Raw genomic sequence first — 24,659 nt, 5'->3', positions numbered from 1 at the left:
GGCCGGCGGGGCCCCTGGAAACTGTGGTACCCAAACACGTCGTGTGTCACCAGCCAGCTCTGTGAAACAACGAGTACCTGAAGTAGCCAACCTATAAGGACGAGAAGGGTCTTTTGGCTCACAGTGCAGAGGTTTTAGTCTCTGGATGGCTGGCCCTTTGCTTTTGGGCTATGGTGCAGCAGAGGGACAGGAAGAGGAAGACCCCAGGGTCCCAGGCTCTTCCAGTGACCTCACTTCCTCCCACCAGGCCCCACTGCCTCCCCCAGGCCCTCATGGCATGGGCCTTGGGAACACTTACCCACACAGCAGTGGTCCCCAGCCATGCTCACACTGCAGCACGCCAGGCTGCCACTGTCCCAGCGTGTCCTTGGGGGTAGTGGAGCTTGGCCCCAGCTCTGCTGTCTAACTTTGCAGGATGATGTCAAAGCCTGCCATGGCTTCCCAAGCTTTCTCTGTCCCATGGGCCCTTGCTGTGTCAGTGGCCGACAAGTGCCTTCACCTGCCTGGTCCTCGGGGAGGCTAGGTGGCCAGAATCCGAGTCCTCTCACACTTGCACAGGTGCCGGGGCCCTGCTGTACAGAGTTGGACTGAGAAGACACAGGCCCGCGCCACAGACAGCGGTGATCTCACCATCCCCCAGGAAGCGGGGCGTGGGTGGCATCCCCCTGGCTCGCACCCTGCGCCACTGCAACTGCTCTGCTCTCCAGCTGTGCTCCCTGACGACCTGACATTCCTGGTGTGGTCTTAGGGCTGGAGCAGAGCGAGCGGAAGAGGTCGGGTGTTCCCTTTCTGAGGAAGAGAGTCCTCCGCTTGGGCTCCTCTGGTTCTCTGAGCTGTGGATGTAAGTGACCTGTGGCTGCTGCCTGTGTCAGGTCAGAGCGACTTCCTGGAGCAAGGACTCTCCAGTACCTGCTTTGAGTGTCAGGCACTGGAAACTGGAATCCTTTCAAAGGTGGCCGTGTCCGGGGCACTGTGGACATCTGACTGGGACCTCTCAGGATCCTTCCCTTGAGAGGTTTTCAGGAAGGGCGTTGGTTTTCTGTGTAAGTCCAGGGACCACAAAGGGAGAGCCATTCGAAGGCACACCCAGCTGCCTCCCACAGGCCTCGCTGGACGGAGGACAGACTCTTCCTAGACTGGCATAGAAAGCGGACCACTAGCGCCTCTTGGGGCAGAATCCCGTGGCTCCAGGTGGAGAGGAGGCAGGCCAGGCACTGAAACCTACCTCCTCGGCGGCCCTCAGTCTGTGATGCTCAAACCGCAGGCTCTGGGGGGCTGTGTACATGGTACATTTTGCTCCCTATTTCCCTACAAAACACATGTGAAAGCACATGGTGATGCTCATACTCAGTGTCTTTTGGAGGAGAAAATAGGTGAGGCACCTGTACGCTGTGACTCGTGGATGCACCGTGGCCTTTCACGGGGCTCCCTCTGCAGCTAGGCCAGTGCCAGCGGCACTGGGCTGTGGAGCGTCCTGCCGGCTCCCCGCCTCTCACCAGCGCCCCTGCGGCCTGCCGGGAGCTAGGAGCGCCTGGCCTGGACAGCATCCTAGGGGAGCCTGGGGAGACCTGGGCCGTCCTGCCAGGGGCTCAGTCCTGCTGTCCCTGGCCCCGCGTCCGGGACCTCCGCTTGCTTGGCCGTTGGGTGCGGGTGCCCTCGGGGTCCTCTGCCTGGCATGCCCTGCCCAGCCGGGGCCGCGGTGCGCTTCCTCAGACGTCAGGTCTTGTGAACTGCAGGAAGGAGAGCTTTTCTTCTTACAAACTCCGTATTAACGCATTTGTGTCAGTAAAACATGTGACCATGGAAAGAGCCATGAGGACCCATCCCAGAGACGCTGAGCACTTTCCACTCTAAACTCCTAACTGCATTTTCCTTTCATTGTTTTTGAAAAGCTTTGAAGTAGTTGAAGAAATAGCCAGAGCGAAGGTGAGGCCATAAGGGCAGAGAGGGCGCTGCACGTTGCTTACTGGGCTGTGAGGGACACTCGCTGGTGTTCTGCTCGCCACTGTGAGCACCCGTTCAGAGTCTCCTTCCACATCTTTAAATCACGCACTGCCATTTCCAGCAACACGAGAGACCCCCGTATTCTGGAGGAAAGGCCCACTGGGGACCCTCTAGTAATGCTGGCTGGGGTAAGGCGAACAGCGACATCTGAGCTTGCAAGAAGGCAACAGAGACCCTAGGACCCAGCCAGCCAGCATGGAGCTGGGCGCCAGAGAGGGTGGACGTGAGGAGGTGGACATGCAGGGTGGGGCCAGGGCAGGTGGCCTGAGACCTGGTGGTTAAAGGTCAGGAAAGGGCCAGCATCGAGCTCAGGTCACGGCTGCTTGATCCGTCCCACCACAGTGCAGGGACCCTAGAAGGACTGTGCTAAAATGATCCCCGGGACTAGAAATCACCCATGCTTGCCAAAGGCAGGTGTTAACTAGCTTGGTACCCACGGTCCCTTCCTCAGGTGTGTTTGGAGTTCAGGCTTAACACACTTGCCTGATCACAGAGCCCCAGGCACTCGGGCTTTGACTGACAGCTTCCCAGAGTGCGAGGCAGGCGCGCTCAACTGCATCTGTGGGGCCAACCCTCCACCTGGCGGTGGGCCACAGGAGACCAACAGATGAAGACCACCAAGCATGAGCTCATGATCCCAGAACCACTGAAACAGGAGCCAGAGCCGGAGAAGAAAAAACCACAGGGAGCAGAATTAGGTGGCCCTGAAATTTAGATGTGACATTTTCAGGTGAAGAAAACTACAAATGTCTAGAGCATTTAAAATAACTATGATTACCTGAGTAAAAAGGTCATGTTGTATCAAAAGTTTAAATAGCGAAGTCTGTCAGATTGGAAGATTAAACTCTAGCGTCTCGTCTCCCTGCCCCTGCCAAAAAAGAAAGAATTGGAAAAGAAACAAATAAAACCTTTAGAAATGAAAAATTGGGGGCTGGGGGATATAGCTCAGTTGGTAGAGTGCTTACCTTGTAAGCACAAGGCCCTGGGTTCAATCCCCAACACTGCAAAAAAAAAAAAAAAAAAAAAAAAAAGAAATGAAAAATTGGTAACAGCATTGAAAAGCTCAAATGGTCCTGCTGAACAGCTGTAGAGAATTGGTCAACTGATTCTGAAGGAAGGTTACAAAGTGCAGCACAAAGACCTGGAAGTGGTAAAGAGGACTCAAGAGACAGAGAATAGAGTCAGTCTATTCTACATCTAATCAGATTTGTGGGTGTTCATTCAATAGCTAATGAGAAACAGTTGTTTTCAAATAAAAACAATTTACCACGAACAGGTCTTTGGAAGGTCAGATACATAAGAAAGCATGAAAACTAAAGAAACTGGTAAACAGTTGTTTGTGTGGCTAACCCTCACTGAGAACAGGAAACAAGATTGCCTGGGGCAAGGCTGGCCTGAGCGTGTCCTCCCCCACGGTGAATGCTGAAGTCCAGCCACCAGGGGGCGGTGTTTGGAGGGGTGAGACCACAGGGTAGAGCCTCTGGAGGGACCAGTCTCCTTCACAGGGCTGAGGAAGCTGGGGTCTCTCCTTCCACCAAGCCAGGACAGCCAGGCTGCAACCCAGAAAGGGCCTCACTGAACCTGGCCATGCTGGCAGCCTGACCTTGGACCTGGGGCCTCCAGAACTGTGAGGAATCAATTTCTGTTGATTATGAGCATCCAGTATAGTATTTTATTACCACTGCCCAAACTAAGACCTGCATTAAAAATGAGGAAATGCATAAATGCAGTACAGCTGCACACTGATATGAGAGCTAGGGTGTGCCTACACCTTGTGTATGATTCAGTAGGCGGGAAAGTGGGTAAATTTTAGATGTTGTCAGTCATATGTGGCAAAAAAAATCAAGGGCAACCACTCAAAGGATGGAAAGAGCTCATAGTTTCTGAAACAGTACAGGGTAAATCAGACCATGTAAAACATTCAAGAACACACATGAGAAAAATGTAGAAAACAAATAGGATAAAAGTGATGTAGAAAATTAATGTTAGAGGTATGCTCTTGTACATCAGCAATCACGAAACTTGTCTCCTCAAAAATTATAACCTTTGGACCACAAAAACCTGGATGAAAAAATTCATTGTATGCTGCTTTCAAGAGTCTCTTATGCATAAGGCTACCGATGGCTTGAAAGCAAGAGAATGTCTGTGCCAGGCAAACGCTGACTTTAGAAAGCTGGGATAGCCATATTACAAGACTGGATGCAGAGGGGAAGAGGACGATTATGGACAGAGGTGACACAGGAGGTCCTGCTCTCCAAGAGGACAACACAGACAGCCCCCGCCATGTGAAGGTCCAGCTTCGCCATGGCGCCCAAGTGGCCCGCATTCAGTGGAGACCATGTTGGGATCTGGACTCTGATCTTCCAGGCCAAGGACTTGTGGTGGGTGGGGTGTGCTCTCTGCCCACTGCACAGCAGCAGGGAGCTCACTCCCAGCAGCCCCAGGCAGCTGTATGGTCGCAGGGTGCACTCGAGCACTCCTCAGTGTGCTCTGGGCTAAACCTGGGTGTTGGACAAGCTAGGCATGTCGGATACATTTGCAGTTTAGGAACTTAGCAGTTTGCTGGACCTTAGCCCATGGCAAGCTGGGGAACAACTGAAGAATTAAATGTCTGCACACTGTCGTGCCCGGGATGCATAGGGTCATGAGACAAGAGTCACAGGGACGCTCTGGAGGTTGGCGTGTAGGATGGCTCGTGAACCTCACAGAGCTCTCTTCCCTTCCCAGTCCCCCAATGCTGACACCCCCGGACAGACACCTTCCTACGGTGTGTGCTTGTGCAGGATCATTCACACAGTCCTGCTGCTGGAGGGAGTCGTGGCAGGACGTGCGTGCCCATCAGTGGAGAGCGCACGTGTGTCCAGGGGAAGCGGGAGCGTGATGCCCCACGGCACTGGAAAGAGGCGGGGCAGCCTGTCGCTCCAAAAATGGAAGTGGGGCCTGGGGGCTCATAAAGATATTCTGAGAAAAACATGAAATATGATTCAAAAGAACACAAAAAAATCCACTCTTTCCATACTTTAAAAAGGCAACATGAGAGGCTCTCTTGCTTAGGAACCCCTCACATCTGTGTGGTAAAGTACAGAGACGGGCAAGCAAATGGCCTGCAGGCCAGGGCAGTGGTCCCAAGGCCCTGGAGGGAGAGATGCTCACCTCTGCTGGTGGGGCACACAGATCTGCCTTGCTTCTGATGTGCTGCTTTCTGGTCTGAGAAAATGCATAGTACTGTAAATATAACGTGTTAATACAAGAGGAAATGAAAAACATACACTAACTTCAATTCAAAAAGTACTCATGACAGTATTTTGAAGGTGCGTTTGAAAAAGTAAAAATAGTAAGGGTCCTTAAAGCAAAGCAAACATTTTTACCAGGAACTAAGTAGCAACTGGCCAGTCATTTAAACAGAACAGTGTCATTTATTTTATAGTTCAGTCCAGACTGAAAGGCGGTGATATGGTCAAGTTCCCAGGATCACAGATGGTTAAGGAATTTGGACATTTCTTTTCTCTTCCTTTTGAGGTCTATCTTTTCCTTAAGAATCTGTGATCAATGATTTTTTTAAATGCCTCATTTTAAAAAAGTAACTTAGATTTTGAAAAAGAATATCAGGAAAAAAACGTCAGGTAACAGAAATTAGAATCCATGAATTAGAGTGGAGTTGCACCTTTATAAACTTACCAAAATCGGGCTCTGATATTCTCGTGCCCAGGCCCTCTTCCAGCTGGTAGCTCGCAGCCTAGACCTGGCCCTCTGTTCTCCGCTCAGGATGCCCTGGGACCCTGGGAACCCCAGAGCGCCCTAGGCAAAAGGAGCAGCCGGGAATGAGGCTGCGGAGTGGGGTCACAGTGGCCGGCCACCCAGTGCCCGTCCTGCAGGACAGGAGCGCCTGCTGGCAGGGGACATTTCGGGCGGGTGCCCCAGCCAGGTGGGCGCACCCCTGACCACACTCTGGTGTCCCCGCAGGAGAAGCCCTACGAGTGCTCGGACTGCAGCAAGGCCTTCAGCCAGAAGCGGGGCCTGGAGGAGCACCGGAGGACGCACACCGGGGAGAAGCCTTTCCAGTGCGACGTGAGTGGGCGTCCGCGCCCCGGAGGCGGGGCCGTGAGGGGAGAGGCCTTTCCAGTGCCACGTGAGTGGCCGTCCACGACCCGGAGGCGGGGCCTGTGAGGGGAGAGGCCTTTCCAGTACCACGTGAGTGGCCGTCCCCACGTCCCGCCAAGTGGGACCGTGAGGGGAGAGGCCTTTCCAGTGCCACGTGAGTGGCCGTCCACGTCCCGCCAAGTGGGACCGTGAGGGGAGAGGCCTTTCCAGTGCCACGTGAGTGGCCGTCCACGTCCCGCCAAGTGGGACCGTGAGGGGAGAGGCCTTTCCAGTGCCACGTGAGTGGCCGTCCACGTCCCGCCAAGTGGGACCGTGAGGGGAGAGGCCTTTCCAGTGCCACATGAGTGGCCGTCCCCACGTCCCGCCAAGTGGGACCGTGAGGGGAGAGGCTGTTCCAGTGCCACGTGAGTGGCCGTCCCCACGTCCTGGAGGCGGGGCCGTGAGGGGAGAGGCCTTTCCAGTGCCACGTGAGTGGGCGTCCGCGTCCCGCCAGGTGGGACCATGCGGCCTGCGGCTCTGGTGGGGCAGCCCCGGATCACAGCAGGCCCTGCTGGCCACGGCCCCCTGTGGCCCCCTGGCGGCACGTGACCCTGCCCTTCCTGAGGACGGGGCACACGCTGCGGCACCTTGGGTCATGCTTCCAGAGTGTCATTCAGGTGCCTGCCACCGCTTTGACCGCTTAACGGTATCAAACCAAAGGTCTGGTTGATTGAGGGTGTTACTTTGTTAGATGCAAATAATGAGCCTCCACAATACGTGTGGACCCGTGTGTTAAAAAACGGGCCGTTTAGGGTTTCTGCCGCTGACGCCGTTACGGTGCGTTGAAGTGGAATTGTTCGACGTGACCGTTTACGTGATTCTGAAGGGAGAGAAGACTGCTCTCCTCGGTAGACTGAATCTGAGCATCCATTAGGTTGGGCGGAGTGGCTTCTCGACCAGGGGTGTTTGTCTGCAGAGGTTGGCAGCTGACAGAGCTGACACTGGTGTTAAGGAGAGCAGGAGGGTGCTTACTCTTGACAAGTGTCAGAGAGAGCATCCGCGTGGCTCCTCAGAGTTGTGGTGTGGGCTGCAGCACGGACTCCCTGCAATGCCGAGGCGGGAAGGCGGCCCCATCAGGGAGCGCGGTGCGGACCATCTGCAGCCGTGCCGTGCTTGTCCGTCCCTCGTGAAGCTCTGTGGGAGGACCGGCCAGGGGGTCCTCTCCCTGCCGGCAGAAGGCTGCCTAGCAACAAGAACCGTGCTCCCGAAGAGCTCTGCGTGCGCTGGAGCTGCAGACCTGGCTTGATCACCGCCGGCCCCGCCCATTGCCTCTTTTACTGGGAGCGTCTTCCCAGAGGCAGGACCTGTTCTATGATGTCATCGCACAGCAACGCGAGTGGGCATGGGCCTGGAATTAAACCTGATGGTGCACGGGCACCTCCTGCCATCACACGCCACCCTCTTACCTGCCGATTCCGAGCACTTCGCTGAGCATTTCCTTAGGTGGGCTGAAAGTGCCATGTGCGCTGAGCTGTGATGTGTTCCTGTCTCCTTCTGTCGGGTTCACTCCTGGGTGCCCGCTCTGCAGCCCTCCTCCGCAGCCCAGACCGGTCTGCTGGGTGGACATCCGATTCTCAGGGCCTGCCCAGCAGAGCTCGGGCTGTGATGCTCCCACAGCTGCCCTCAACGCCTCCTGTGGCCTCTGCTTCCGGAAGACACCAGTCCATCTCTCTAGGCAGCCCAGCCCTCCTGCTTCTCCCCAGCCTGGCACCCTCCGAGGGGGTGTGGCTGCTGTCCCGGAGCTGAAGTCCATGTGACAGAATCGGCCATTTATAACAGAGCTTCGCACCCGGTGGACGTTACTCCCCAGCCTCGGCCTGGCAGCCACCCATCTGATTTCACCTTACAGGTCTCTCCTGGGGACCATTCACCTGAGTCCACCACACGGCATGTGTGGCTGACTCCTCTCCCTCTGCCGGTGTTCCAGGTCCACCTTGCAGTGGTATCACTGGGTCGTTCCTTCTCCTGGCTGGTCGGTGTCCGGCGGTGTCCTGCCATGGGTGGGCGCCTGGCCGTGTCTACCTGCAGGCTGTTGTGGTGTGTCTTCCGGTCTTGGGACACCCGGGTCTCAGAAGACTCTTGCTGCTGGGAGCCGCCATGCTTCTCCCACAGAGCTGGACTGTCATTCACGTGCATGCCAGTGGCCCAGGCTCCCTGCTCCACAACCTGCCGCACTTGCGTTTCTGTGTTTTGTTCATTGGTTGCTTGATTTTGTTTTTTGTTTTTTTTTTTTTTTTTTCCTTTCTTTTCAAGTGGTTTTGGTTCACACTCCTCTTAAGGACTAACAGTACTGAGTGTCTGGCCATGTGCTTCTTGACCATTTGTGTGTCTTTTCTGGAGAAATGTCTGTCCAGTCCTTGCCATTTAAAAACTGTATTGCTTGATTTGGTGGTTCTTGTTGTTGTCAACTTCTAAGAGGTTTTTTAAAATAAATTTTGGATTCTGGACCCTTATCAGATAATATGAAATGTAGATATTTTCTCCTTTTGTGTAGGTTTTCTTTTTTACTTTCCTGATAATATTCTTTGATGTACAAAAGTGTTTAACGTTGATAAAGTCTGGGTCATATATTTTTTAAATTTATTTGATAATACTTTTTGATGTTTTATCCAAGAATCCACTCCCAAATCAAAGGCCACGGAGCTTTTCACCCTTCTGTTTGTTTTCTTTCCTCTAAGGGTTTCAGCTTGTTGACTCTTAGATGTAGATCTCTGATCCTGTTGAGTTAACGATTGTATGTGGAATAAGGTAGGAGTCCATTCCTTCTCACTCTTTCACCATTGAATATGGTCTTAGCTATAAGTTTCACAAGTGCCGGTTGTCATGTGGGGGAAGTTCCCATCTCTCTTAGTTTTCTGAGTGCTCTCTAGTTTGTTTTCAAACACAAGATAAAATGTTGATTTTGTCAACTGTCCTTCCTGTGTCCATTGAATGGCCGCATTTATTTTTTCCTTTGCTCCATTAGTATAATGTACTTGCTTGCTTTTCTTACTTGAACCACTTCTGCAATTCTGGGATGAATTCCACTTGGTTTTGGTTTAGGATCCTTTTAACAGGCTGTTAGATGCATCCTGGTTTTTGTTTGATGATATTTGCATCTAGATTCATAAAGGATCTTGCTCTGGAGAGCATTCTCTTTGAAATACCTTTGTTTGGCTTTGACATCGGGATCATGCTGCCTCACAAAATGAGTCGAAGAGTGTTCCCTTCTCCTTCTTTGAGATTCTTCTCCTTTCCCTCTTACCCCTCCTTCTGAAAGATCAATATTCTTCTTTAAATGTCTGGTGGAATTCAAACCTTAAAGCCTAGGACTTTTCTTTGCTGGAATGTTTGAATTGGATTCAGTCTATTTGTTATACGTCTATTGAGACTTTTATTTTCTTCTTGTGTCAGTTTTGGTAATTAGTGTGTTTTAAGGAGTGTATGCATTTCATTTAGGTTGCCCAGTTTGTTGGCATGCAATTGTTTAAAATACCTTCTTATTTTTATTTCTCTAGGGTTGGTCGTCATGGTGTAAGGTAAACTCAGCCACATGCTTCTCAATGGTAGCTTCTGACAAACTGTAAGATAAAATCCACCCACCAACCTGTCTGAAATATTGTTCTTTGTCATTTTTAATCTCTTCCATTGGTACTACTTCTACCTATGTAAAAACTTCCTATCTTCCTCGTGATAGTAAGTTAAGATACGCTCATGAAAACATTCTTCCACTGGAAAATACTTTGTTCAAGATCACTTCACAGATGGGGTTCTTTCCCTGCCCACAGAGCATGTCACCCAGGTGGCTGCATGGAGCCTACATCCAACTGGCTCTGTTCTGCACTCCAGAATAGTATTCCCTAGTTCACTTTTTTTAAAAAAATTATTTTTATTGTAAACAAATGGGATACATCTTGTTTTTCTGTACATGAACTAAAGCCATATCATTTGTGTAATCATACATTTACATAGGGTAATGGTGTTTGATTCATTCTGTTATTTTTTCCTTCCCCCCCACCCCTCCCACCCCTCCCACCCCTCTTTTCCCTCTATACAGTCCCTCCTTTCTCCATTCTTGTACCCCTCCCACCCTCCATTATGTGTCGTCATCCACTTATCAGTGAGATCATTCATCCTTTGGTTTTTGAGATTGGCTTATCTCACTTAGAATGATATTCTCCAATTTCATCCATTTGCCTGCAAATGCCATAATTTTATTATTCTTTATGGCTGAGTAATATTCCATTATATATATATATATATATATATATATATATATATATATATATATATTACAGTTTCTTTATCCATTCATCAATTGAAAGACATCTAGGTTGGTTCCCCAATCTGGCTATTGTGAATTCAGCGACTATGAACATTGATGTGGCTGTATCTCTGTAGTATGCTGATTTTAAGTCCTTTGGGTATAGGCCGAGGAGTGGGATAGCTGGGTCAAATGGTGGTTCCATTCCAAGTTTTCTAAGGAATCTCCACACTGCTTTCCAGAGTGGCTGCACTAATTTGTAGCCCCACCAGCAATGTATGAGTGTACCTTTATCCCCACATCCCCTCCAACACCTATTGTTGCTTGTATTCTTGATAATCGTCATTCTAATTGGGGTGAGATGGGATCTTAGGGTGGTTTTGATTTGCATTTCTCTTATTACTAAAGATGGTGAACATTTTTTCATATGTTTGTTGATTGCTTGTAGATCTTCTTATGTTAAGTGTCTGTTCATATCCTTAGCCCATTTGTTGATTGGGCAATTTGTATTCTTTGTGTAGAGTTTCTTGAGTTCTTTATATATTCTGGAAATTAGTGCTCTATCTGAAGTATGAGTGGCAAAGGATTTTCTCCCACTCTGTAGGTTTTCTCTTCACATTGCTGATAGTTTCCTTTGCTGAGAGAAACCTATTTAGTTTGAATCTGTTCCAGTTATTGATTCTTGCTTTTATTTCTTGTGCTATGGGAGTCCTGTTAAGGAAGTCTGATCCTAAGCCAACAAGTTGAAGATTTGGACCTACTTTTTCTTCTATAAGATGCAGGGTCTCTAGTCTGATTTCAAGGTCCTTGATCCATTGTGAGTTGATTTTTGTGCAGGGTGAGAGATAGGGGTTTAGTTTCATTCTGTTGCATATGGATTTCCAGTTTTCCCAGCACCATTTGTTGAAGAGGGTATCTTTTCTCCATTTTATATTTTTGGCATGTTTGTCTAGTATGAGAAAATTGTATTTATTTGGGTTTGTGTCTGTGTCCTCTATTCTGTACCATTGATCTACCTCTCTATCTTTGGTGCCAATACCATGCTGTTTTTGTTACTATTGCTTTGTAGAATAGTTGAAGTTCTGGTATTGCGATACCCCCTGTTTCATTCTTCCTGCTAAGGATTGCTTTAGCTATTCTGGGTTTCATATTCTTCCACATGAATTTCATGATTGCTTGCTCTATTTCTGTAAGGTATATCATTGGGATTTTAATTGGAATTGCATTGAATCTGTATAGTACTTTTGGTAGTATGGCCATTTTGACAATATTAATTCTGCCTATCCAAGAACATGGACAATCTTTCCATCTTCTAAGGTCTTCCTCAATTTCTTTCTTCAATGTTTTATAGTTTTCATTGTAGAGATCTTTTACCTCTTTGGTTAGATTGATTCCCAAGTATTTTATTTTTTTGAGACTATTGCAAATGGAGTTGTTTTCCTCATTTCCCCTTCAGATGTTCCATCGCTTGCATATAAAAATGCTTTAGATTTATGTGTGTTGATTTTATAGCCTGCTATTTTTCTGAATTCATTGATGAGGTCTAGAAGTTTTCTGGAGGAGTTTTTTGGATCCTCTAAATATAGAATCATGTAATCAGCAAATAGTGACAGCTTAAGTTCCTCTTTTCCTATTGGTATCCCTTTAATTTCTTTAGTCTAATTGCTCTGGCTAGAGTTTCGAGGACAATGTTGAATAGAAGTGGTGAAAGAGGACATCCCTGCCTTGTTCCCATTTTTAAAGGGAATGCTTTCAGTTTTTCTCCATTAAGAATGATGTTGGCCATGGGCTTAATATAAGTAACCTTTACAATGTTCAGGTATGTTCCTACTCTTCCTATTTTTTCTGGTGTTTTGAGCATGAAGGGATGTTGTATTTTGTCGAATGCTTTTTCTGCGTCAATTGAAATAACCATACGATTCTTATCCTTAAGTCTATTGACATGATAGATTACGTTTATTGATTTACGGATGTTAAACCATCCTAGCATTCCAGGGATGAACCCCACTTGATCGTGGTGCATGACTTTCTTAATATGTTTTTGGATACAGTTTGCCAATACTTTGTTAAGGATCTTTGTATATCTATATTCAAGGATATTGGTCTAAAATTTTCTTTCCTTGATGTGTCTTTTCCTGGTTTGGGTATGAGGGTGATATTAGCTTCATAGAATGAGTTTGGTAGGGTACCCTCCTTTTCTATTTCCTGGAATACTTTGAGAAGTATTGGAATGAGTTCTTCTTTGAAGGTCTTGTAGAACTTGACTGAGAATCCGTCTGGTCATGGGCTTTTCTTGGATGGTAGATTTTTAATGACTTCTATTTCATTGCTTGATATTGATCTGTTTAAATTGTGTATGTCCTCCTGGTTCAGTTTGGGAGGAGCATATGTCTCTAGAAATTTGTCAATGTCTTTGGTAGTTTTTATTTTGTTGTAATACAGATTTTCAAAGTAGCTTCTCATTATGTTCTGTATCTCTGTGGTGTCTGTCGTGATATTTGCTTTTTCATCATGAATTTTAGTAATTTGAGTTTTGTCTCTTTCTCTTTGTTAGTGTGGCTAAGGGTTTGTCTATTTTGCTCACTTTTTCAAAGAACCAACTTTTTATTTTGTCAATTTTTTGAATTGTTTCTTTTGTTTCAGTTTCATTGATTTCAGCTCTGATTTTAATTATTTCCTGTCTTCTACTACTTTTGCTGTTATTCTGTTCTTCTTTTTCTAGGGCTTTGAGCTGTAATGTTAGATCATTTACTTGTTGACTTTTCATTCTTTTCTGGAATGTGCCCAATGCAATGAATTTTCCTCTTAGTACTGCTGTCATAGTGTCCCAGAGATTTTGATATGTTGTATCATCATTCTCATTGACCTCTAAGAATTTTTATCTCCTACCTGATGTTTTCTGTTATCCATGTTTCATTCAATAGCATATTATTTAGTCTCCAGGTGTTGGAGTAATTTCTGTTTTTTATTTTGTCATTGATTCCGACTCTCAGTCCATAATAATCTGATAGAACACAAGGCAGTATCTATATTTTTTTGCATTTCCTAAGGGCTGCTTTGTGGCATAACATATGGTCTATTTTCAAGAAGCTTCCATGTGCTGCTGAGAAGAAAGTGAATCCGCTCATTGATGGATGGAATATTCTCCTATATGTCTATTAAGTCTAGGTTATTGATTGCATTATTGAGTTCTATGGTTTCTTTGGTTGGTTTTTGTTTGGAAGATCTATCTAGTGTGGCAGCGGTGTGTTAAAGTCACCCAGAATTATTGTGTTGTGGTCTATGTGATTCCTGGAATTGAGAAAGATTTGTTTGATGTACAGGGATGCACTATTGTTTGGGGCATAAATATTTACTATCATTATGTCTTCCTGATTTATGGTTCCCTTAAGCAGTATGAAATGTCCTTCTTTATCCCTTCTGACTAACTTTGGCTTGAAGTCCACTTTATCTGATATAAGGATGGAAACCCCTGCTTTTTTACTGAGTCCTTGTGCATGGTAAGTTTTTCCCCATCCTTTCACCTTTAGTCTGTGGATGTCTTTTTCTATGAGATGAGTCTCTTGAAGGCAGCATATTGTTGGGTCTTTCTATTTAATCCATTCTGCCAGTCTATGTCTTTTGGTTGATGAGTTTAGACCATCATAACGTACAGGGTTATTATTGAGATATGATTTGTATTCCCAGTCATTTGGGCTTATTTTTGGTTTTTAAGTTGGCTTGGTTTCTCCTTTGAGTGGTTTTTCTCTAAGGTAGTTCCTCCCTTTGCTGACCTCCATTGTTGTTTTTCATTTCCTCCTCATGGAATATTTTGTTGAGAACATTCTGTAGTGCAGGCTTTCTATTTGTAAATTCTTTTAACTTTTGTTTATCATGGAAGGATTTTATTTAATCTTCAAATCTGAAGGTTACTTTTGCTGGGTATAGGATTCTTGGTTGGCAACCATGTTCTTTCAGAGCATGATATATGTTGTTCCAGGCCCTTCCAGCTTTTAGAGTCTGTATTGAGAAGTCTGCTGCTATCCGTATTGGTTTCCCCTGATATGTAATCTGATGCTTTTCTTTCACGGCCTTCAAAATCCTATCTTTATTTTGAATGTTAGGCATTTTCATTATAATATGCCTTCGTGTGGATCTGTTGTGATTTTGTGCATTTGGTGTTCTGTAAGCCTCTTGTATTTGATTTTCCTTTTCATTCTTCAGGTTTGGGAAATTTTCTGATATTATTTCATTGAATAGGTTGTTCATTCCTTTGGTTTGTATCTCTGTGCCTTCCTCAATCCCAATAATTCTTAAATTTGGTCTTTTCATGATGTCCCATAGTCCTTGGAGATTCTGTTCATGATTTCTTACCATCTTCTCTGGACAACTTAATTTTCAAGATTAAATATTTTGTCTTGTCTGAGGTTCTGTCTTCCAAGTGGTCTAGTCTTTTGGTGATGCTTTCCATTGAGTTTTTTATTTGGTTTATTGTTTTCTTCATTTCGAGGACTTCCGTTTGGTTTTTTTTTTTTTTTTTTTTTTTGAGACTATCTTTTTGTTGAAATGATCTTTTGCTTCCTGCAGTTGCTCTTTCAATTGCTTATTGGTATTATCATTCATTGCCTGCATTTGCTCTCTTATCTCATCCTTTGCTTCATGAATCATCTTAATCATGTGTAACTTGAAGTCCTTTTCTGACATCTCTTCTACCATACTGTCATTGAATTCTATTAATATAGAATCTAGATTTGTTTGGATCATTTTCTTCCCTTGTTTTTTCATGTTGTTTGTGTATCTTCCCCTCTAGTAGTGGGGATCTGGGGTATTGCAGATTCTCTCCCCTATAGGCTTATAGTGTCCCTATAGGTTTCCTAATTCTTTTCTCACAATTAGCTTCCAGTGTCCAGCAGGTGTCTCAGGATGGAATTTGCCCCACTTAAAGATGGGAGATGCAGCTTCCAGGATTATCCAAGATGGCCGCTCTGGCTTCTAAATGTTGGCAAATGGGGAGTTGCAGCTTGGGGTGTGGACATGGTTGGCTGGAGGTCCTGGAGGTGGGGTGCAGTTGGTCAGGCAGGGGTCCTGGAGATCTGGTGTGTTTGGTGTGGTTGTGGGATCCTGGAGGCCGGGTGCAGTCAGTCGGTCTGGGGTCCCGGTGATAGGACGCAGTCAGTCGGTCTGGGGTTCCTGGTGGCAGGGAGCAGTCAGTCGATATGAGGGCCCCAGAGGCAGGGAGTGATCAGTCAGGCTGAGGGATCCTGGAGACGGGGCTCAGTCAGTCCGGCCAGGGGTCCTACGGTCCTGCCTGTTGTCTCAAAATGGCAGCAGCCACGTGTAATGAAACCTGCAGGTACTGTAACAGTGAACTACCAGGCAACAGCAGGCAGCTGGCGCTCCACTGGTGTTCGGCGATCAGTTTGCTGATTGCTGTCGGACGATCGTGAGGTGAACCTTGGGTGGTGAGTGATGGATAGGTGTAAGGCAGGCAATGGACAGGCAAGAGACAAGCAAATGGCAGATGATAGGCGCCTGACAGTGAGCAATCTGCACTCAAAAAGGCTTTGATATGCTGGCAGACTGCAGGTGATCACAGCAGACAAATGGGGTAAACAGCAGGGGATCAATAAGCAGCAAAAACTGCCTTACCAAGAAACAGATATCCTCTGCTTGAAACTGGAGTTACGGAGCAACAAGGAACGCAGCCTCCCTCTAGTCCACCGTCTTTGATCCCCTCAAGCAAAAGTTCACTTTTTAATTCCAGAAAAATGAGGGAATATGGAAACAAATGGAAGTAAATGAGACAGTCCTGTTTCTAGCTGATGTCAGCTGATGCTTCTGTGGACCTCTTGCTGTTTTCCTCCATGCTCACTTGTACTGATACAGTTGTACTCGTTTCCCTCTTATGGATAAAATCACACTGCTCTTATCAGTTCCTTCCCTCTGTTTTCTCTTGCCTTTAAACTTTTTTGAAAGTACAATCTTTTCTGACCGCTGGAAGACAGTCCCTGCTGGTTGTATCCAGATGAGCATCGCCATTAGCTGTGGCTTGTGTTTGTCCTTTGCGCCCAAGCCTGCATCAGCGCCCTGCAGATGGAACCTTAACAGGCAGTACCAGGTGGCACTTGGTTCCTAGGAGGCCTCTGTCCCTCCAGGACCTGGAGGACTCCACTCTGCAGCGGCCACTCCCCGAGCTCCAGGGTCTCCTGCACACGCTGCCCTCCCTTTGGATGTGTGCTTGTGCGTGGGGGTGACTTTGGAGACGTGTGTCTCAAGTGCAGGACCGTTTGATTTTGCCCTTTCTCCTCATTTCAGAGTCCTTTCATGGGGGCCGCCTCCCTCCTGGCAATCACAGTTCCTGTGTCTTGTCTTCTCCATCCTCGGTGTTCCCTCCCATTTCTGGTCCCTCCGTCCCCTGGTCTCCATGGCAGCACCTGCTGTGTTCTCCAGTGGCTTTCAGGGTCATGGTCTGTGGGTGTGATCACAAAGCTCATGCTGCTCAACTGTTCCGGAAGGAAGACGGCGCCTCCTGGAATTGCTCTGGGAAATCACCTCTCGCAAAGTCACTTGCTTATTCCAAGGCGTTACTCCTCTTTCAGACAGCTGCGTTCTCCTTCAGATTCCACCTGTGACTCCCTCCTGGTGACACAGGCTATTCTGACCAAGCCACCGACGATGCTCCTTGCTAGAGAAGAGGGAAGAAAAAGACAGGCACCGACATTTATTGAGCATCCAGGATATAACACCAGTGTGTATAGCTTATTTTATTTAATCTTAAGATCCTGCGAGGCGACCCCATTGTCATTTTACAGCGGAAGGAGGCAGATCAAAAGGGCCACTCTGTGCCGCTTCCTTAGTGAGTGATGAGCAGGAGAACCCGTGGTCACTCCACCACTGTAGGAGCGTGAACACTGTGGCCCTCACCTTACCCCTTGGACACCAAGGGACAGAACATGGAGCCCCTGCCCTGTGCCCCTGAGGGTGGAGGGTGAGATGCCCAGGAACTGTGGGCAGTGCTGTGTAGCAGTCAGGTGGGCAGAGCCCAGGCGCCCGACCAGACGCAGACCCAGCTCTAAGCCGGGTGGTCGGGCCGGGCAACCCGAAGCTCCCAGTCTCCCGCCACACTGGCTGCAGGGACTTGGTGGCTGCCCTCGCGCCCACCCAGAGGCATGCTCACCTTCCAGTGCCCTCCAGTCTGGCCAGCCCTCCTAGGGCGGCACATGCCACTCTGGCACCACGCCCATGTTTTCCGTGGTGTTTGCGTCTGGGCTTGTGTCAGTCAGAGCCGATTGTCTTCCAGAGTCTCTGCAGGTGGGGTTTGCGAGGGACGCCACACTTGGCATCCCGTTTCATCTCCTTTCGTGACTTCAGTGGTGTCGCTTCATGGGTTCCACTGTGCTAGCTGGCGCCCGTCTGCGTCAGGTTCAGCACCCTGAGCTGGGTGGCACCAGGGGACGTGTGTGGAGCGCACTCTAGCATGCCCTAAGCAACGCCTGCGTCGTAAGAAAGAAGGAAGCGGAGGAGGGCAGAGCCCCCTCACCGTGCTGCCAGTGTCACCGCCGACCGGAGAGAGGGGCCGTCCAGAAAGGCATCTGGTGCCCAGGGTGCCACGCAAAGAAACGCCACCTAGACCATAAGGCCTGTACTCTGGAGGCTTCCTGGGAAGCGTGGATGCCTCCATCGCAAGGGGGAGCTCTCCTCCCAGGGATTCACCCTCCGCAGATGTTTAAATCCAGCTGTTGGGACGAAGGGGGTCAGGATGCAGAGGACACTGCCAAGACCTTTGTGCCATGGCTGTTGATTCAGAAATCAGCGAGGGACAGTAGGGGATTGAGAAAAGATGAACAGACAGAGAAAGCTGGGACCGGGTGGGACACCATCCTTTGGTGGAGGAACAGGACCCAGAGCTAGCTCAGCATGTTCATTATATAGTTTCATCATCAAAAGGTTATTTGTGGGAAAGTTTCAGCTCTGAGTCACTGAGGACACAGCACTGGCGAGACATTAGGGTCATCTTGTTAAGCTCAGAGTTCTCTATCCCTGGGAGCTAGCATCTGAGCTCAAGGTCCAGAATGATTCAACTCCGCCTCTTGCACAGAGCCTCCTCAGGCCACGTCACCATAGCAACTGGGCAGTCTTGATCTGCACCTTTGCACAGGAAGTTACCAGTGCATATGCAAGCACGAGGCAGTCAGAGACCATGATTCAAATCACAGCTCCCCACAGGACATAGCAAATGCAGTAGCTCTGGGGACAGTAATGAATTTCTTGGCCCATTAGTCAGGTGTTAAATTCCTGAGTGCGTACTGGTTAGCAGGAATTTGCATAAAGTGTGTTGTGTGAATGACGGTCTGGGTGTCTTCAGGCTCCTTGGGAAAATGTGACTATCTCTGTTTTTTTCTAGGTTTGTGACTTGGCTTTTAGCTTGAAGAAGATGCTGATCCGACACAAGATGACTCATAATCCCAATCGTCCACTGGCAGAGTGCCAGTTCTGCCACAAGAAGTTCACACGGAACGACTACCTCAAGGTGCACACGGACCACGTCCACGGAGTGGCCGACAGCTAGGCAACTGTGCAGGGAGGCCCTCCAGGAGGCAGCGGGGGCCCCAGCCTTGTCCCCAGGCAGCGTGGCAGAGGCAGCCAGAAGTAGCTTGTGCTCTCGGAGCTCTGATTCGCTGGCCTTCGGAGTTTGTAGGTGCATATGCAAAATAAATAAAAAGTCTTATTTTTTCCAAGAAATGGTACTGATGGAGAGGGAAGAAATCTCTGTAGCCTGCAGAGTACTGCCTGTGCTCTGTCTTACCTGCAAAGAGGAGTCAGGGCATTCTTGACTCTTTCCATAAGGAAGATTATGAACACACTTCCAACTGTTAGTCCTTTTTACTTTGTTGGTGTTTGTGTGTGTGCATTCATGCATGCACACTGGCAGTACTGGGTAGTGCACTGGGGTTACTAGTTTAGACAGAATCAAGGTTCCCCGTTCTTTCTTTGCAGACAGGAGGAGGACCAGGTGTTTTCCAAGTCTCCAGAATGATGGCAGATAGATACTTGTTCTTTTAAGAAACAGAACAAGAGTCTATCTTATTTAACAGCTTCACACAGCAAATGAGTTTGAAATAAAGAGCAATTTGATAACTAAAGCCTCTATTAAAACATCACTCATTTTAGAAAATTCTCAGGTGACATTTCCACTCATCATTCAGGCACAGAAATTCATGGTCTGAATAATTTTATAATAATATTTTTGCAAAAGTAGCCATAAACTTTAAATATTGATCAGACTGCCCCTCCTGAACTTACACTGGTTGTCTTTAGAGGTTAGCAACATATGAGTCCACATAACAGAAGCAGGCAGGGCTGGGCTCTGCAGTGAGGTGGCCTGCAGCTGGTGGTGGTGCACAACCCTCTCCCTCTCACCCTGAGCACAGCACAGACGCCTGCAGGCCCAGCAGTCCTCAGCACAGATTCACTTTGCAAAAGACATTTTCCAGATTTCTGCAAGCAGGTGACTCTGAAACACTTTTAAGTCATCTTCTATCACTTACATAATTAGGAGTCCAGAATAAAAAGTGCTGGCCTAGCAGGTGTTATGACCGGGTTGTGGCTGATGTGTGCGGGAAATCCAGCAGAAGCGCGGCGGCTCCCGCCAAGCTACCCCAGGCAAACACTGGACGCAGTGAGTCTGAACAGCTCACCTAGGAGATGGCATGGGGCAGCCTTACGGTGACGCCGGAGTAACCTGGAGGAACCCCTGACCCGAGGAAACCGAGATGAGGCCCACACCAGGAGCATCTCGTTGGACCACTGTAAAGAGAGGAGGTGCGGTTTATTTTAAGGGCGTTACACAGTTGTGATGGGTTCAGGCTGTCAGCAGGCACAGGTCTGAACTTTGGGAATCTGTCTAGAATTATCTTCATGCCATTTCAGTTTTAAAAAGAAACAAAAATTCAATACAGACATTTAAAAACTGTAAAATATTAAATGTGAAATTCATCAGTGATAGCTTTTAAAAACATGAATCTTTGGATTATAATTTAGAATACATTTAATTATGGTTATATGGAGTACTTTAATCCAAAATTACAGACTGTATTTTGTAAAAATAAACCTGCCCTGTTTCTCGCTCTGCCCTTCATCTCCCTGGTGTCTTTAGGTCTGTAGCATGTTGGGTGATGCTGATCGGCACTTTTTGTGTTGTGTGACTGTGTAAGGACCACTGTGCCTTCTGTCGTGTCTGCCTGTGTGGTGCTTCATGCCCTGGTCACGTGGTGTGAGTTGTGGAAGAGGCCACTTGCTGGTCCTGTGCAGTCTTGGGGAGCGTCATGGTCTGCAGGACCACTGGGGCCCCACCTGGAACGGGTGGCTGCCCGCTACTTCAGAGCAGCCCGAGGACTGCTGGCTCCTCTGCTGCCACTCAGGGAGCAGGCGGTCTCTGGGACAGGCGGGGGCTGCCCCTGCACCGCCCACCCTTCCGAGGACTGCAACCCACAGTCCTTACAAGACTGTCGGTGTGCTCTGGCTCGCTGTCCAGAAGGCCATGGTCCATGAGCAGGTCATATTAGCATTTTTGATCTAACTTTTAAAGCACTTAGCAGTGACATAAAGAGAGTTTCTTAAACTTCACTGATGAGTTTAAAACATACATAGGATCCGCATGCAGACTGGAGGTGCCTGTGCAGGCTCTCCTCTCCTCCCCTGCTGTGAAAGGCGCTGCCTCAGGTGACTCTCAGGGGCCTGAAATGGTAGTTGTGAGATTCTAAGAGGTGTTTCCTGATGCAGCCAATCCTGACCCTTTGCTGTCTTTGCCATTCCGGATGTTAGTGCATCTCGAATTTCTTTCTTCATAGTCGCAGGCCTACATTTGCCTTTTTTTCTCCTTTGATCGTTGTTGGCTGTGGTAATTATGCCCAGTAGTGTAACATGAATACGTTCCTGGATGATTTGCTCCAGGGGTTGCACCTATGGTTAAAACACCACTTCCAAGAAACGTGCGTCTCTGTGCACGTGCCTTGCTTTGCTCCATGTTCTTTCCTGTGCAGCTGACTCGCTGGCGGGTTGTGAACGTGGACCAGAGGGCCTCCAGCCTTTGCCGTGCTGTGCGTTGGAGGCCATGGGCTCTGCTCTCTCAGACTGGACAGGAGGCGGCGTGCCTTCTTCACAGACCTCAGTGTTCCTTGTGGAAATCACCCTGGCTTGCGAGCACGTGGGGTGGGTAGTGGGGAGCGTGCTTCTTTGATATGAGGTGGTCAGCCTGGACGTAGCCCCAGGGGGTTTCATTTTACCACAGATCCTCGTGATTCACACAGACCGTCCACAGGCGCCTGTTCGCATTCTACCAGAGGACCCGAAACCGCACACTCTGCGAAAGAGCCCAGTGAACGTCCCCAAAGCGGCTTTGAGGAGGAGGCGTGATGGCCATGGCCCCAGGCTCCTGCTGCCGGAGCTCCGCGTCGTGGCATTTCTAGGTGGGGCGAGGTCCCTGCGGAGCCGAGCTGGGCCGGTGCACTTGCGCTGCTTCCTGGACGTAGGCAGAGCCGCGGGTGGAAAGGAGCCTCTGGAGCCCAGCCTGCGGGCGCCCACCGCGCAGGACGTGGCAGTGGAAGCCGGGGGCACTCTCCCAGGGCCACCCTTCTGAGGATGGCACTTGTAATTTCAGCGTCGCCTCGGTCCCCGTCCCGTGAGGTTTCCCTGGCAAAACAGGACGCTGAATGGGTTCGTCTCTAAGCAGTGGGCGTGGAACGGACGTGTTCATTTTCCTCCGCCTCAGAACCAGCCAGGGCCGGAGGTGCTGGGGCTGCCTGGGGTCCAGATGGTCATCTTCCAGGTCGTTCATTTGCTGTGTGACTGAACAAAAAGTTCTGTCCCGCAGCAACTCTGGAGCCCGCGGTGTGGTCCTGGGGCAGGTGCTCTAGGTTCCCTGGGCCGTGGGACCGCACAGAGCCAGACGACCGTCTCCTAAGGGGTCCTGCCGATCAGTGTCCCCACCTCGCCAATCAGTGTCCCCACTCCCCGCCTCCTTGAAACTGCACAATGCGGTGCTGGAGTGAATGCTCCTGTTTGCTTGGAAAACACATAGTATTTAGTTACCTAGAGAAAAACAGTTTAACTACCTGAATATTCAATAATAGATTTGCTTCTTGATGAGGCAGATGTTCAGGCAAGTAAAGCATGTTTTTATTCGTGTGCCCAGTCACATTACATGGCAGGAAACGACTCCAGCATTTTAAATATGTCGATGACTCAAGTGCTTCACAGGAAAGTGCAGGGTTCCTAAAGCTGATGTCATTAGTCAACAGGAGTTCATGTGGATGTCCCTGGCCTTGATAAGAACACCTGTAGTCTTCCTGGAGTTAATTGACATAGAAAGTTCAGAAGAACAACCATTTGTCTCTCAAAAATAATGCAAAAATTAAAAGAATCCCAGCGAACAGTGAATTCTTGAGTTATTCCCTTCATGTTTTTATTTGATCCTCTAATGAGACTATCTGACAATGATTTTTTTTCTTAAAGTTAATTTGCCTGGTATCTTTAACTTAAGATCTGGGTGACATAGATTTTATCTTTGTTCTCTTGTGACTACATGAAAACTGCAGGTGTGTCTTTAGTGAGCAGCTTGTGTGTCCTATCCTGTGTCCTGCCTGGCAGCACCCAGCTGGGCACTCTTCAGTCTGTGACGGTGAATCTTCCGCCCTCCTCCATGCTCACAGCCTCGTTTGAGGTCTGTGCACTCAGGGAAATGGGTCGCTTCACACTTGACATTCAAACTCTGTTGGTTCCACGTGTAAGTCTGACAGGTGGAACATAGCAGATGTGACTGAGGGAGCTGCTGGTGCTGATGGCAAGGACTCTGACAGGATTTCAGGGCTTTGATATCATGGGGACTGTCGGGGTTTCGGCCGGACCCCTGGCCCTAGGTGTGGCAAGGCTAAGATGGCGCCTGGCAGTGAGCCAGAGCAGTTAACTTTTGCACAAACAACTGACATCATATTGAGGAAGTTCGAGGGATTGGCTGAGCTCCCTGATGGACAGTACAGGTCCACTGTATGCCTGCCTTTGCTGCCTGTATCTGTTAATGCTCTCCCCTCGTGCGAAAATGCTGATTGGTTACTGTACTATAGATATTGAAGTGTAAGTTCCTCAAAGAAGAGAACAAAGAAAAGAACGAAAAAAGAACTATGAGAAAGTAAGCGCGCAAAATAAAGAGCTGAAAAGAACCAGGTGTCGTGTCTCTCTGCGGGCAGGGAGTGCGATAGGGGACGTGTTGCTGTTGAGAGCAGAACCGTTGTCACTGGGCTCAGTGGTGAGGTGATATGCTCCTGCATGCTGCCTGGTATTTGGTAAAGCCACCTGTGGAAAGGAAGAACACTGATCCAAACCCAACTTTGTTTTTCTTTTCTCGAGTAAATACTAGTATCTAGATGGCTGAAATCAACCTTCCTGAAACAGAAGGAAACCATATTCCTCCTGTGCTGTATGGGAACGCGAAAAGAGTGAGATGGAGAGCCAGCCAGTTAATTACGTAGCACTTTCTTTTTGGTCCAATATTACATGTAGTAATTAAGAATTCAAAAACATTATGGAAATTAACAAGTCTTTACTTTGGGCATAAATATAGTCTTACTGAAATATGAAAAGTCCTCTCTAGACCACCCTTCCTGAGCAGAAGGTTCTCTAAGTAAATTATGGGTCATCTTCACTTGACAGGTATGGTGCATGGCTTCCTAGGAGACACCGGAGAGCCAGGAGAAGTGAGTCCTCAGTGTCCGTGTCAGCCCTGCCTCACCCCTACGGTGACTCCCAGAGTTGGATCTTTACCCCACACCTTATGGTTGACTCCCACAGGGTTGGATCCTTACCCCACACCCTACGGTTGACTCCCAGAGTTGGATCCTTATCCCACACCCTACGGTGACTACCAGAGTTGGATCCTTACCTCACACCTTACAATCGACCCCCACATTGTGGTTCCACCTCCCATGGTTTCAGTGACTTTAGTCACTGAACTTTGTAATAATAAGTGGAAAATTCCAGAAGTAAACAGTTCATTAGTTTAAAATTGCTTGCTACTCTGAGTAGTGTTATTGTATTCTACACCATCCTGCCCAAGACATGAATCATCCCCTTCTCCAGCATAGCCACAGAGTAACACTACCCACCATTAGTCACTTAGAGCCATTGTGGCTCTCAGATTTGGGGGCAGCACAGAACTGAGGTTTGAGTAACCCTTGTTTTCCCTACAATGGCCCAGAGCACAAGAGTGCGATGCTGTCAATTCAGACATGCCCAAGAG

At 48.3% G+C, this 24,659-nt stretch overlaps 1 protein-coding gene across 1 annotated transcript in view; it reads left to right on the top strand.

The window, feature by feature from the left end:
• Prdm5 (PR/SET domain 5) overlaps positions 1-20,511 on the top strand; it is a 157,118-nt gene extending 136,607 nt beyond the window's left edge. The window contains exons 14-15 of the mRNA XM_047567347.1: positions 5,968-6,072; positions 18,771-20,511. Of these exons, the coding sequence (XP_047423303.1) occupies positions 5,968-6,072; positions 18,771-18,935 (270 nt within the window). The 3' untranslated portion in view covers positions 18,936-20,511. The remainder of the gene's footprint in view (positions 1-5,967; positions 6,073-18,770) is intronic.
• Positions 20,512-24,659: the final 4,148 nt, after the last annotated feature.

This window comes from Sciurus carolinensis, chromosome 10, assembly GCF_902686445.1.
Source record: "Sciurus carolinensis chromosome 10, mSciCar1.2, whole genome shotgun sequence".
Classification (NCBI taxonomy): Eukaryota; Metazoa; Chordata; class Mammalia; order Rodentia; family Sciuridae; genus Sciurus; species Sciurus carolinensis.
Note: the sequence above shows the minus strand (reverse complement) of the source record. Positions and strands in the feature narration are given on the sequence as shown.